This window comes from Emys orbicularis, chromosome 25 (assembly GCF_028017835.1).
Source record: "Emys orbicularis isolate rEmyOrb1 chromosome 25, rEmyOrb1.hap1, whole genome shotgun sequence".
NCBI classification, from domain to species: Eukaryota; Metazoa; Chordata; order Testudines; family Emydidae; genus Emys; species Emys orbicularis.
The window spans coordinates 7,761,498-7,776,352 of NC_088707.1; the positions used below are offsets into that span (position 1 = coordinate 7,761,498).

The 14,855-nt window shown below is 55.8% G+C and overlaps 1 protein-coding gene across 1 annotated transcript; it reads left to right on the forward strand.

Annotated features, from left to right (window-relative positions):
• The first annotated feature begins 531 nt into the window (after window positions 1-531).
• Window positions 532-11,070, forward strand: G6PC3 (glucose-6-phosphatase catalytic subunit 3). The gene is made up of 7 exons (XM_065422695.1): window positions 532-559; window positions 1,241-1,468; window positions 3,180-3,286; window positions 5,312-5,402; window positions 7,025-7,143; window positions 7,897-8,038; window positions 9,113-11,070. The coding sequence occupies exons 2-7, from the start codon at window positions 1,251-1,253 to the stop codon at window positions 9,471-9,473; spliced, it is 1,038 nt and encodes a 345-aa protein (XP_065278767.1). The 5' UTR covers window positions 532-559; window positions 1,241-1,250; the 3' UTR covers window positions 9,474-11,070.
• Window positions 11,071-14,855: the final 3,785 nt, after the last annotated feature.

Here is a 14,855-nt window from a genome sequence, read left to right on the forward strand (position 1 = left end):
CATGAGATTACAAGTGCAGGAGGTGCATGGTGTGGGATTGGAGGTATGGGAGAGGAGGGAGGATGGGAGTGGGGCACAGGAGGGATATAGGGGCAGGGTTGGGGTGTAGGGCGGGAGACTGGGTGGAGAGGGGTGAGATTTGGGATACAGGTAGGAATGGGGTAGAAGGAGAAAGAGGTCTGCGGGATCTGTGCCAGTTTAGGGGATGCATCTGGAAGGAGAGGGGGCTACAGGGTGGGATGAGTGCATGGGGGGGGCTACAGGTGGAACTGGGGGGGGGCAGGAGTTGGATTTGGGGCCAGGAGCTGATTTAGGAGGCGTGGGACGGGACATCGGGGGCACAGGAGACGAGGACGGGGCGTGGCGAGGGGAAGCAGCAACGCCCAGCGGAGCTGGGGCGAGGCTGGCCACACAGCCGGGCCCTGGGGGGCAGAGCGCGCGCGTGGCGCACCGGTGTGTCCCCGCCTCCTCCCCGTAGGGCCCCGCCGGCCGCTGAGGGCTCTGGGAAATGTAGGCGGAGGGGAGGGAGGAAGGGAGCATCATCATCCGGGAGCTGCCGGTAACGGGGCGGCGGGGAAGGACTCAATGGAGGAGGGGGGTGGGGTGGCGCGCGGGCCGAGGGAAGGAGGAGGGGGAAGCTGCGCGGGCAGAGCGGTAGAATGGCCCCGTGGTTAGAGCACGAGCCGGGGGGGCTCGGGAGAGGCGGGTTCGAGTCCTGCGCCAGCCTCACGCTGTCGGGGGGGGGCAGGCCCAGTGAGCCCCTTAGAGGGGAAAATGCATGACAGGGGACGTCTTGGGAGAGGGATCAGTGATGGGGGGGGGGCTTCCCTGGCTCTCAGGTGCCCCCTGCATTAAAGGGGCAGTCTCGAGGGGCAGTCCCGAGGGGAGGGGGAGGGATCAGTGATGGAGGGGAGGGGCAGTCCCGAGGGGAGGGGGAGGGATCAGTGATGGAGGGGAGGGGCAGTCCCGAGGGGAGGGAGAGGGATCAGTGATGGAGGGGAGGGGTATCAGGCTTCCCTGCCTCTCAGGGGGCACCTGTTTTTTCATCAGCACGGCCTCTTGTTCTGCCTCAGCCCAGACACACACACACACACACTTCACTCACATCGTCACACAAACTCTATGCACAATGGGGGGGTGGGTTTAAAGTTGTGCCCGATGCCACGGCAGGTGCAGCCTTGCAGCTCCGGCGCCTGGTCGCGGGTCCGGGCCCTGCTAACGCTCTCCCCTGTCCTTTCAGCCTGGCCGCCATGGACGCCTTGTACAGCAGCGGAGTTCTGTTTGCCGAGATGCTGCAGGCCGGGCCGCCCTGGCTGGAGCGGTTCTGGCTTTCGGTGACCTTCCTGGCCGATCCCAAATGTATCTTCATCATCTTTTTCCCCCTGGCTTATTTTCTGGACCGGAAGGTTGGGCTGGCAGTGCTGTGGATCGGTTTAGTCTCTGAGTGGCTCAATATAGTGGCTAAATGGTGAGAAAAGGTCTCTTCCGAGACATTCCAATAGACACGTACACAGCTCAGGGGCTGAATCCCCTGCACGCCCCTAGGTAGCAGACTCACTGGACCAAGAAACCCATGTGCTCAGGATGTTATTACTAATGAAACCCATCTTCCCAGTGATCTGTTTTTATGGTGTTCTAGGAAAACTCAGCAAGGCACACGCTGGCTTGCCCAGCATCACTGTCTTTACGTGACGCATGAGTCACTACTCCTGCAATAAGGAAGCAGAGTGAGACAAGGCCACTCCCTCCTGAATCATGTGCTTCCCCTTAAAAAATAAAATCTGCTCACTGCATGGTTTCTTCTTCTGAAGCATCCAGAATTGGCCGCCCTCCGAGGGGGGAAACTGAGCTGGATGGATCCACCAGTCTGATCCGTTGTAGCAGTTCCTACACGCCTATGTTCTGTTGACACTTAAAAGTACCCATTCCCATTAGCCCAACTGTGGGAGAGTGAACTGGAGCCTGTTTCTGCCTCACGACAGATGCATCAGCTAAATCCCAGCCATGGGATCTTTATTACTAGCGACAATGGCAGAGGCAGAAAGATCCCAGCGTGACTCCAGATCCCAGGTGGAAAGTGCTGCAACAGCAGCTGGAAAAGCCATCGTGATTACAGGGCCCTGCTCCTGCCACCTGACCCCACTTTAATACTCGTGGACAGGTGTGTGCTAGCCAAGGAGCAAAGAGTGTGGGGATCCAACAGGCTCAGGACTTCAGTGGCACCTGGCGCTGCCAAGAGCCATGGAAGGTCTGAAGCAGTGTATGCTCCTCCTCACTTTATACATGCTCTTAGAACTGACTCAAAGCCCATAGGAATCAATGGGAGGCTGTCCATTGACTCTGCTGGGCCCGATCCTATGCCCATCAAAGTCAATGAGACACTCCATTGACTTCAGTGGGCTATGGGTCAGACCCACACAGCCCATAAATACACCTCTACCCTGATATAACGCGACCCGATATAACACGAATTCGGCTATAACGCGGTAAAGCAGCACTCCGGGGGGGCGGGGCTGCGCACTCCGGCGGATCAAAGCAAGTTCGATATAACGCGGTTTCACCTATAATGCGGTAAGATTTTTTGGCTCCCGAGGACAGCGTTATATCGGGGTAGAGGTGTATCACCTAGCTCGCCTCTACTTACCTGCGTTCCTCTTTTCTACTCTCTCTCTTTCTGCCTCTTCCTCTGCTCGTCTCCCCTCTCTTCCTACTCCTCTTCTTTTTTAACCTTCAGGCGTTCGCTTCATAACCCAGCAACTAGCAATCGCAGGGACGCCGAGCCAGATCCTGATCTCGGTTACACGGGTGCAGACCGAGTGTCGCACTGCTGCCGTGAGTGGAGTTACTCACGTGTCACTCGGAGCAGACTGGCTCACATGCGGGACCGTGTGCTGCTGGGAGATCCCTGTGCAGTGGTCACAGGCCTGCTGACTGGGCAGACTTAGCAAAACCAGGAACCAGAATCAGCTGACCCACTTCCTCAACCCTCTGGAGGGAGAAAAGGACCTGGCTGGCACTGAGGTCACATGTCAGCCCTGAGGCACCCTAAGTCATGGATCAGGCTTTGCCCTCAACTGCGTCCCACGGGACTATTGGCTCCAGAGAGGATGTGGCTTCTGGGAGACTTGGGCTTTTTGTTTTTTAGCCTTCACAGCTCTGTCTCCTCTTTCTGTCCCTAGGCTCTTGTTTGGTGAACGGCCATTCTGGTGGGTCTATGAATCTGGACTCTCCAGCAAGGAAGAAGTCCTGCTTCGCCAGTTCCCTGTCTCCTGTGAAACAGGGCCAGGTTGGTTATTAAGATGGCTAAAGTTTCAGCTTGTCTGTCTCCAGAAAGTACCACTGCTCTTAACAGCGGTGTCCTATAGTCCCATAGCACCTTCCTCCCAAAGGATTGCAAAGTGCTCTTCAGCACGTGCACATACACAGGAATCACATTACCAACCACTGACGTTCAGTCAGGGGGACGTGGCGGCTGAGTAACATTGCATAGCATTACTACATAAGAGTTCAGGAATGGAAGTGAAGCATGTGGTACTGAATTGAAACTGCAGAAGGAGTTTAGGGAAGCAGAAGGCAACACTCAGCATAGGAATTTGGCCAGGACAGCTGATTGACACTCCTGTACCATCACTGGAAGCCGAGTCCCCACATTACAGAAGGCCTGCCCACTTAAGCTCCCGGTGCGCCAGTTTCCCCATCTGTAAAATGGCTGTGAAGATTCCTACTCTCCTTTTGTAAAGTGCCTTGAGATCCACAGATGAAGAGGGCAATAGATGAGGTCATTGTTGTTGATGGTTTTGTAACAGGCAGCCCTAAAAGGAGGCCAGAGGGGATTTCTAATGGGACACTCACAAGCTCCTTCCCTTCTGGTCTCTCGGGTGGCTAGTTACACAAAGGCAGCCTCAGATCCACCTTGATTTCTAAGGACTAAGCGGAAATGGGCTCTCGGGGCCTGATGCGACTCCCACTTGTCATCAGAGGGAAGTGGCCTGATGCTGTCCGTGAGGACATTGCCAGGCCCTGGGCATTTATAGAATGTGGCCGTCTGCAGGCCCTGTCTGCACTGCTGGACTGACTGTGCTCAGCCCACTTTGTCCGGGCCTTTGGGATGGGACAGTGCGGACAGTGCCTCAACCTTAAGTAACCAGTCAGCTGGGGTCATGGCATGGGAGAGACAGAGCTCAGCTGTAAGGCAATTAATCAGCCTGTGATTCTCAGCAGAACACATTAGTGAACGGTGGGAAGTGAAATCTGTGCCACCGACATTGGCAAGTAATAAATATCACTGCTTGCTTCTAGGCCAGGAAATCCCCGGGAAGGTCGGCTGGCTGACAGCAGGCAGTGGGATGAAGGGGAATCTTGCTTGACCTTTCCAGCCCGGCTTCCCCCTTGCCTTGAAAGTCCAGCCTCCAGCTCCTTTTCCTGGGATCACCATTCCTTCCCCTCTGCCCCGTGACGCCCCAGTCTCCTGCCCTGGTGGCTGAGTGCCAGCCCACGAGGGCAGATGGCTCCAAGGAAGGTTCTGTTTCCTCTCCCTGCATCTGGGGTGTGGATACTCATGCAGTGAGTGCCAGCAACCAGAAGAGCGGGAGCCCCGAGGCCATTCTTGACCACCCCTCTCCCATGATATTATAGTGAGGAGGGCGCAGGGTAATGCACAAGAACCCAGCAGTCCGCCCAGATTGAGGTCATAGAAACAAGGCAACATGAATGCAGCATCTTATAGGACCGTAATCTCCTTGATACTGCCACCCTTCTCTGGGCTCAGTTCCCCTCTCATGCCAGGGTAACGCTAGCCACTTCCCTGAAGCTACTCCCTGTTTACACTGGTGTTAGGTGAACAGAGAATAAGACTGAGGGCCAGCCCCTCTGTTGGGGAGCTACTCCAGTTTTCACCAGCTGAGGATCTGGCCAGGAGTCCCTAGCAGGGGTGGTTTCTGCACAGGCTGATGGATCTTACTGGGGGCCAGACTGGCTGTGACACTTTTGGTTACAAACACTCTTGCCAAACAGGTCAGTAACCCTTCCTTCCACAAGCAGCCGACTAACACTTAGCTCTTTCCTGGCACATGTCATCAGTAGATCTCACAGCACCTTACAAAGGAGGTCAGTGTCATTCTCTCTTGTTTCATAGATGGGGAAACTGAGGCACATGGTCCCCCTGCAGGCCAGTGGCAGAGCTGGAAACAGAATCCAGATCTCCTGGTTCTCAATGCCCTACCCACTAGGCCATGCTATCTCCAGATCCTAACTATCCTCTCACAGAGACAGGCAGGAAAAATATTTAACCCCTCGTGTTCCCTTTACGCAGGTAGCCCCTCCGGCCATTGCATGATCACAGGGGCAGCCTTGTGGCCTATCGTCACTGCTCTCACGGCATTGGCATCCCGCCACTCCACTAGGTAGGTACCGCAGGGGCCCTGGGGCGGACAGTTCCCTGACACCCCATTATTGGTGGGGTGGGCATTTGCATGGAGGCTGTCGTAACACAGCTGAGCCACGCTGCACAGATCTAGCCTGCGGCATGTCCTATTCCAATGGGTACAACTATTACCCTATCGGTTATACTTCTAATTAGTGTTATTGAAGTGCCCTGAGACCCCCGATCAGGATCAGGCCCCCAGGGCCTGAGCTTTCATTGCCCCCAATGTTGTGTCATCCTTTACATATAAGTGCAAAGCAGGTAGAAAGCGCGGCCATTCAGATCTGGTAGCATCTCACACCCAGCTTGTGCTGTGCAGGCCAGTGCCGCCCCCCGGGGTGTCTAAAAATGCGATTGCTGGGGTGAGCGATGCAAAGCGTTGGAAGCACAGAATGGTCAAAGACGATTATCTTGAGATGTGACAGATGGAATATTCCGAACCTGTCGTGTATCTTTATCGGCTGCCTAGCGATTGTTTTCCTGGCCTCACGGGAGAGCGATGGTGCTATATTCCGTGCTTCCGAAGCATTGCATCTGTCACGGCTAGTCATAGTCAAACCCAACATGTCTGAAAGGTGTTAAACCCGGTCTTCACTAGGTGCTAGGAGGGGCTTAATACCATGTTAGCTAATTGTAGTATTCAACTAAGCCCCGATTCAGCAGGCGGTCCCTAGTCAGCAAAGCATTTATACATGTGCCTAGCTGTCCACTGAGCACTTCAATCTACTTAAACGTGCATCTACAGATAAGCATGTGCATAAGAGCTTTGCTGAGCAGGGACGGACTTAACCAAGGGCTTAAGGCCCAGATATTTAACGGTGTTTAGGCATTGCTGCGCTCAGTGGTGCGACGCCCAACTGATTTAGGAGCCTTAAGCCTGGGCGAAGTGCCTAGACCCCCTTTGAAAACGAGACGTAAGGCTCCTAAATCAGTTGGGCATCGCAGCACTGAGCGCAGCATCACCGAAATCCCTTCCAAAGCTGGGCCTTCATGTTTGGCTGGCTTGGGGCCCAAGACAGGGTTTTAGTGAGCGACTGGGAAGCCCCTGGCAAAAATGGGCAGGGTCCCATCTAAATGGGACAATTTCCAGGAAATGTAGCGCTTGGACTTTGGCCACGCGCCCCTGTCCCGCTGTGAGCAACTATTGCAAAAAAGGAAACAATCCTCTGAAAAAATTGGAGGAAGTTCCCACAAACCCAAGAAAAATCTCTGCAAAAAAATTCACCCTATTCTGTTGCAGTTTTCGGCTCCCCTTCGACTATCTTTTTTTGCCTCGCATCTAAGCGTTTTTGCCCCAGTTCTCCAGCGCCCTGTACCTCCCCCGGTCACTCCCGCCAGCACAGAGCGTTCAGACCGGCGGTCACAGTGCAAGTGACTGCTCACGGTGCAGGGCAAAGGGGATCAGACTCGCTGGTGACCAGGACTGAGCCGTGCAGTGCTCAGGTACCCCGGTGGTACGTACCTGGACGGATCAGTAGGGTGGGGTGGCTGGACTGGTAACGCTGAGGTGACAGAGCTGCCCCTTGTGCTTGGCAGGCAGGAGGGCTTGTGTCTTTTCCCACCCAGCTGTATAACTCCCATTCCTTTCCCCCCCCCTAACAGCCGGCTGGTGAAGCTAACCCCCTTCATGGTGTACTTTCTCCTCCTGCTGGCTGTGGGCCTCTCGCGCATCTTCATCCTGGCACACTTCCCCCACCAGGTGCTGGGTGGCATTGTGGCTGGTTAGTAGATCTGGGGGAGGCTGGGAGGGCGGCGGGCCTGGCAGGCAGAGGGAGGAGGCTGTCCGGCTGTCACCCAGAGGAAAGGAGGTGGTGACTGCGTTCAGACACTGGCCCCCATCTGGGCTAGGGGCTGTGCTAGCCGAGCCGCTTGGCAGGCCATCATGGCTGGCCCAGGTCCCAGCACGGCTTCTATACTCGGTTTCCATGTGATCTGGCCCTGGTCGCACTGGTCTGGCCAAGTTAGCCTGCAGCCTTGCCGTGAGCCTGCGTTTAGCCCCAGGGTGGAGGGTAGCCACCGGGGCCTCATGGGAGGGGAGGCAGCCCAGGTGGGAGACTTGTGCCTCTCCCGCTGGGGCGCATCCATCTGCCATCAGGCTCGGGTAGGTCACTGCAATCATCCGCTTGGGGCTGATGGGCCCTAAGTGTCCGCTAACCCTCCCCTCTCCGAGCCCACCCTCTGTGGCCAGCACAGCCCCACCGGCCCTTGCTCCCCATGGCAGGCAGTGGGTTACGGTGACCCCTCCCTGTGTGAGCTGTCAGCTGGAGCCCCAGCTGACCCAGGCAGTGGGAATCCACTCCTCAGGACCTGCGCAGCTGGTGGCGTCGGAGCCCTCTTCCCCCCCTGTGGCCAGCACCCTCCTCCCTCACTGCCGGGCAGCATCAAGCTACAGCCCCTTCCTCACCCTCCCAGTCCTCAGGCTGCTGCCTGCCAAGACTCCCTGCCCCTCTGCCCTGTGTCTCTTTGCTGCCTAGGAGCCGCCCTGGGCTGGATGCTGGAGGCCTGCGTCCCAGCAGAGAGGAAGCTGAGTTTCTACCTTGCCACTTCGCTGGCCCTGCTGCTGAGCGCCACTGGGCTGCACTGGAGCATGGTCGCTCTTGGCGTGGACATCGACTGGTGAGCTTCTCATGGGAAGAGGGTCCCTTTGCACGGCTTCCCGATCGGAGACACCCAGGCCCAGCATGGCCTGACCGGCTGCAGGACCTGAGCAGACAAACGCTCCGGGTTCTCACTCCTCAGGTTACTGGCAACTTCCCATCCTGTGGCATCTTCCTTCCCCTGGGGCTTTATGCACAGGAACCCCACCCTTCCTCTGGGTGGGACACAGCAGATTCTACAGTCACTCCGGCTGAGGGAGGCAGAATTGCCCAAGAGAGAACATGCCCAGGGACCGGGATAACACCCACACTCTTGGAAAGTGCCTTGGGGAGCGGCGACAAGGGGCCCCTGCCCGGGCCACCCCACGGCAGGCGGGCGCACCACCGGTGTGTCTGCCTCAGCATCCCCTTGGGCCAGGCCTGAGAAGAGCACAGCTCTCTCCTGGCCCAGTTCAAGGAGCCACCTCTGGGCATAATTTATTCAGAATACAGACCAACAGCTCAGCCCTTTTCAGCCCTCCAGCTCTGGCTCTTCAGGGCAGCAGGGTCATTCAGCTAGCCACTCCGCTGATCTCCTAGCCCTCAGCCCCCGGCACTGGCTCTGCCGCTCAGGAAGGTCAGCTGGGGGCCCCTCACCTGGTCTCAGCAATTTCTCCCTAGTCCCAGGAAGGGCTGGCAGAGCTTTCCGCTCTCTGTAGCTTCCCTGTCTCTCCCGGGCGGCTCTCCCCTGACCCTTTCCTTGCTCTTCCCTGGCAGCTCTGACTCTCCAGAACTCCACCCTCTGGGGCCCAGGGGCCCCCTTTTAAGCCCATGTGGGAGGCAGCTAATCAGTCATAGGTTCACAGAACCCTGCATCCTCTTAAAGGGCCGGTTACCCTCTGGACCTTTTATGACCCCAGAGCCCCTCCCTAGCACTGCCCTAAGGCCCGGGTTCAATGTGGACTCCAGCGGTCCCCCTCAATCGCTCACAGGAGGGCTGGCCCGTTCCTCAGGGCTGACAAGCTCAGAGCTGGGGCGGCAGGGCCGCTCAGTTACTGCCAGGGCTCTTTGTGAAGAGCTGTCAGGCGCTGACATTTCTCCACCGCTCGTCTAGGTCGATTCACCTGGCCACTAAGTGGTGCTTGAACCCGGAGTGGATCCGCGTAGACACGAGGCCCTTCGCGTCTCTGTGCCGAGACACAGCCTCTGCCGCGGGCCTGGGGCTGGCCACCCACTCCTCCCTCTACACCCAGCTGAGGGACGAGAGACCCGGCTGGAAGCAGCGAGCCGTGGGCGCTGGCCTGGCCCTCGCCGCCCTTCAGGGCCTGAACGACGTGGGGCAGCCGGAGAACATCGTCCTGTGGTACGGCCTGAACTTTCTGAAATACGCCAGCTTCCCGTGGGTGGTGGTGGCGCTTGTTCCATGGCTGGTGCGGTCGCTCCCTCTCACGCAGACCCGGCCACACTCCGAGTAGCACGTCCAGTGCATCAGTGAGCCAGACAGATGGCGGGTCACTCACCCTAGGGGGCATGGCTGGAACTACCCGCATACACGTAAACTAAACCTCCCGGCAAGTAGCAGCATCCATCCTCCCAGCTTCCAACATCACTAGTTGCAACACAGGCCAAATTCTGTTCTCCCGTCTGCTGGTCCAGCCCCCTGCGCGTCAGTGCGGCTGTGCGTGAGAGCAGCTGGCTCTGGGCTAGAGGAGGATTGCATTGGCTAGAACGCCTTGCTGGAAAGCAGTTACTTAGCCCTGCGTTGGCTAACGCAGGTTCTCCTCTGGCTTAGACAGGGGGCCTCACACTAGAAGGATCCAAATAAACCAGTGGCTTGCGTCTGTCCCCTTGAGCATTAGCACCAAGGAGATTTATCTGTGCTGGGAACAAGGGCTCTTGGGTAAGCTCCGGACACAAGGCAGTGTGTTGCAAGGTGGACTGTTTGGAGGACCAGCTGGACCCCTGTAGCTCCAACATTGGTAGCTTCCGGTCCGGACTGCAGAAAAACTGTTCTGCCTGGTACTGAAGACCGTGTCCTGGGCATCACACCATCCCAATGCTTGGGACAGTTGTGTGTGGATGCAGTGGGTGCATCTGCACTAGAAAATGTGGTACTCTATTCTCCAGCTGCACTGCTACTACTATAGGCTCATAGAAATGTGGGTCTGGAAGGGACCTCAAGAGGTCATCTAGTCCAGTATTTCTCAGCCTTTTTGATACCAGGGACCATTTTGCTGCCTTCCTAAAGGCAGAGAGCTCGCAGGGACTGGCACCAGTCCATGGACCGGGCATTGAGAAACACTGATTCTAGTCCAGCCACCTGTGCTCAGAGAGGACCAAGCACATCTAGACCATCTCTGACAGGCATTTGTCCAACCTGTTCTTAAAAACCTCCAGTGATGGGGGCTCCACAACCTGCCTTGGAAGCCTGTTCCAGAGCTTCACTACCCTGAGAGTTCGAAAGCTTTTCCTAATATCTAACGATCTCCCTGGCTGCAGATCAAGCCCATCGCTTCTTGTCCTACCTTCAGTGGACATGGAGAACGATGGATTCCCATCCTCTTTGTAACAGGCCTTAACCTATTTGCAGACTGTTATCAGGTCCCCCTCAGTCTTCTTTTCTCAAGACTAAACTTGCCCAGGTTTTTTTTTTTACCCTTTCCTCACAGGTCAGGTTTTCTAACCTTTGAGCATTTTTGTTGCTCTCCTCTGGATTCTGACCGGTTTAACCACATCTTTCTTAAAGCGTGGCCCCCAAAACGGGACGCAGTGCTCCAGCTGAGACCTCGGCAGCGCTGAGTAGAGCAGGACAGTTACCTCCCGTGTCTTACATACGACTCTCCTGTTCCTACAGCCCAGAATATAGTCGCCTTTTTCACAACTTCAGCAGATTGTTGCTTCATATTCAATTTGTGATTCACTACAGATCCCAGCTGCTTTTCAGCAGTACGACCACCTAGCCAGCTACTCCCCATTTTGTACTTGTGCATTGGCTTTTTTCCGTCCTAAGTGAAGTACTTTGCACTTGTCTTTATTGAATTTCAGCTTGTTGAGTTCAGATCAAGGTCACTGATGTAACAAGGTCCTTTTGAATTCGAAGCCTGTCCTCCAGAGTGCTTGCCGCCCCCCCCCCCCCAGCTTAGTGTCAGCTGCAACTTTTATAAGCATACGCTGCACTCCACTATCAGAGTCATTGGTACTGGCCCCAGGACAGATGCCTGCAGGCCCCCACTATACATCCTCCCAGTTTGACAGCAAGCCATTGATAACTACTCTTTGTCTACAGGTTTTTAACGAGCTTTGCACCCACCGTCTAGTAATTTCATCTAGCCCACATCTCCCTAGTTTGCTTACGAGACTGTCATGCATATCTGTGTCAGAAGCCTTCCTAAAATCAATATGTCTCATGTCCCCTCGCTGTTCACTAGGCCAGGACCCATCGAAGAAGGAAATGAGGTTGGTTTGGCATGATTTGTTCTTGACAAATCCATGCTGGCTAGTCCTCATCCTCTAGCTGCTTCCAATGTGATTGTTTAATACGTTGCGTCTTTCCAGCCATAGTCTCTAGACTAACATCTAGCGCAGGGGTCGGCAACCTTTCAGAAGTGGTGAGCCGAGTCTTCATTTATTCACTCTAATTTAAGGTTTTGCGGGCCAGTCGTACATTTTAACCTTTTTAGAAGGTCTCTTTCTATAAGTCTTTAATATATAACTAAACTATTGTTGTATGTAAAGTAAATAAGGTTTTTAAAATGTTTAAGAAGCTTCATTTAAAATTAAATTAAAATGCAGAGCCCCCCGGACCGGTGGCCAGGACCCGGGCAGTGTGAGTGCCACTGAAAATCAGCTCGTGTGCGGCCTTCGGCACGTGTGCCATAGGTTGCCTACCCCTGATCTAGCGCTTTGCTAGAGCGTTTTATAAAAGGCCAAGTCATCATCCCCATTTTTCGAGCTAGGGAAACTGAGGCCCGGAGCCATGAAGTGACTTGCCCAAGGTTACCCAGCAGACTAGTGGCAGGGCTGGGAATGGAACCCAGGGCTCCTGAATCTCCAGTCACTCTCTAGCCACTAGGCCACACTGCCAGGAAACGAGCAACGTAAGTGCTGGTGCAGACTAGCTGGATACCAGGGATCAGTCGTGCTGGCGGAGACAAGACCAAGGTGTTGGACAAGGTCACGGTGACCCAAGCAACGTCTCATCACTTAGGCGTGACAGGGCCAAAGGCCTTGAGTGACAAGGCCACAGGCCAGCCTCCCTCTGGTGGTAGTGGCACTCCCAGGCTGTAGCTAAAATGCTTCTGTTCACGTACATTGTCCGTGTCATTGCAAATCCTCTGTGACTTGAAACCTTGGGGGGAGGGAGGGAAGATTGTGTGTGGGGAGGGGGGGAGTGATTCAGTCATGTGTTTGTCCAGCACCTAGCACAGCGGGGGCCTGGTCCGTGACTGGGGCGCCCAGGTGCTACAGGGTAACGGCCAAGTGCTGGCGGCGCGTATTTATTCCTGGTGTTGAGACCCAAATAAAGGACCCTGTAACTGCCCGTGTAACCCCCCGGCACCTCATTCAAAGTGAGCCGCCCTTCATCCTCCCCACCGCTGGGCGGGGATTTGAAGGGGCGGGGAGCGTCGCCCCGTCTGGAGGAACTGGCCGTGATGAGGGGCAAAGGCTCCCTGCTACCCCACCGGAACAGGCAGTGCAAAGGGGGCTGGTTTTCTGCTAGCAACGCATCCCATTTCCGGGTCTGGGTCGTTCTCTACAAAACCCTTCTAAAGAACCAGCCCTGGACCATCATGCAGTTCAGGCCCCTGCCAGAGGGCTGGCCCCTCCCATCGAAAACTGGAAACACTTTTAAAGCCTTTCCAGGGCGAGGCGTTTGTGGGTGTGGCTTTGGCACTTCGAAGGCTGCCATCCCTGTAGTGCCTCTACTCATTAACCAAGCCCCAACCCCTGTGGGAGCGAGGGCAGTATCAGGTGGGAAACTGAGGCCCAGCCAGTTGAAGCAACGTGCCCCAGTCCACACGACATCTGGGGCAGAGCTGGGATGAGCACCCAGGTGGCTGGAGTGCCTTCCAGTGTCCTACCGACTAGACCAGCCTTCCGACCCAGCGAGTTGCCCCACAGCCTCTTTCTGACAGCATAAAGGGCCGTCATATCCCCTTTATGCTACGGGAAACCTCTGAAAATCAGGCCAGTAATCAAAATCCAAGGGCGGCCCCCAACTCTGCTGCGGGAGCCTTAACGGAAGTGAAACTCAGGGCTGGTGCGTTCGGGCCCTGGCAGGCTAGGCAGAAAGGTAAAACCCCAAACAAACCCACGCACGCCAGCGCCACCAGCGGGTATTGCCAGAAACAGTTTTATTTACACAAGGACAAACATTGTAACAGATTACAAAATACTCAACTGAAAACCATAGCGAGAGCGAGACAGAGAGCAGGGCAAAAAACCAGAAAACCAAAACCAAACCCTCAGACAGAAACAGTTCCCACCCCGGAGGGGGGTGGTGGCATCTTGCAGCGTCCAGGGGACAGGAACAACAAAAACGGCACAGACCACCCCCAACAACGTAATACTGCCGAGACGGTGTGAAACTCAGAAACGAGACCATGGGACACAATCCACCCATGGACAAACACTTACAGGTGTCCAATGGAGTCATGGCTTGTTTTTTTTTGCAAATGAAGAACAGTGCCCTGGCAGAAACTTGACACCCCCATACTGCAACCGAGACAGACTGCAAAGGGGTGGGGGTGGCTCACTACCCTCCCCCCCCAAAATAAAGAAACTCATTACCATGATGAGGAACAATGTGATCAAGGGGAAAATGCTTTTCTTCTCTCGGTTTCTTTAAGACTGGAGGGTTTTACGAGCAGAAAGGTGAAACATTCCCCCCTCTCTTCCCCCCGATCTCTAGGATCAGTGTTGGATTCCAACACAGTTGAGAACAGAGTTTGGCTTTACTTGGGCAGAGGGGGCTCAGCTGTATTCAGGTGCTGAGATCGAATGGGCCCGACTCCCCCGTGCCAGTCGTTTGCACGAGTGCACTGAGGGTGTGAAACAGGCCTGGTCTGATCCGGTAGCGTTTTACACCCAAATGACTGTGCGAGGTGCAGGGTGAGGGTGAACAGGGCCCTCTGGTTACTGGTACATCAGACAGTCGAAGGGTCCTACCGATACAGCCATGTCCGGGTGACAGTTCCAGATGGCTGGTCCCTGGGCCGGCTACACCCGGACTGCGTTGCGGAGTGGAGATGGGTTTCGGCCAGCGTTTTGGAACTGGGTTAGAGCGGTGCCATAGCGTGGCTAGAAAACAAGCCTGAGGTCCCGTCTACACTCCGGAACGAAACAGGGTTGTAACCGTGGGGGGAGGGGGGGCAGTTGTATCTCTAGAGCAGACGGGGCAGATGAAGGGAACTGTGCTACCATCGTGGCAAGATCAGGGCAACATTTAGCCAAGGTGGGTCGGAGGGGAGGTTCCCCACCCAAAGAAGAGGCAGGAGCAATTGCTGCTGTTGGCCTGTGGGGTCTCCACTGAGCGCGGGATGGCTCCCGGGGGCAGCCTGGTTTAGGGAGGGGCAATTAAGAACCAGCTTGAGCCTTTCAAGGGGCTCAGCTCCCGTGATAGTGCCGTGTTTGGGGCCTGCCACTTGGGAGCCAGCTGTGGTGGCCGAGCTGAGGGCGCCTTGCTTGGTATTGCAAGCGGTTGGGATTAGAGCAGAGAACTCAGGCTCTGCCTGCCCAGCGGGCAAGCCACAGCCAAGCCGTCCCAGGGAAGCGGGGCTCACATTTGGACAGGGGTTCTTGGCAGAACGGACCTAGCGTGGCTTCTAGGTGGGCCTTTAATCAGGAGAGCTAAACCT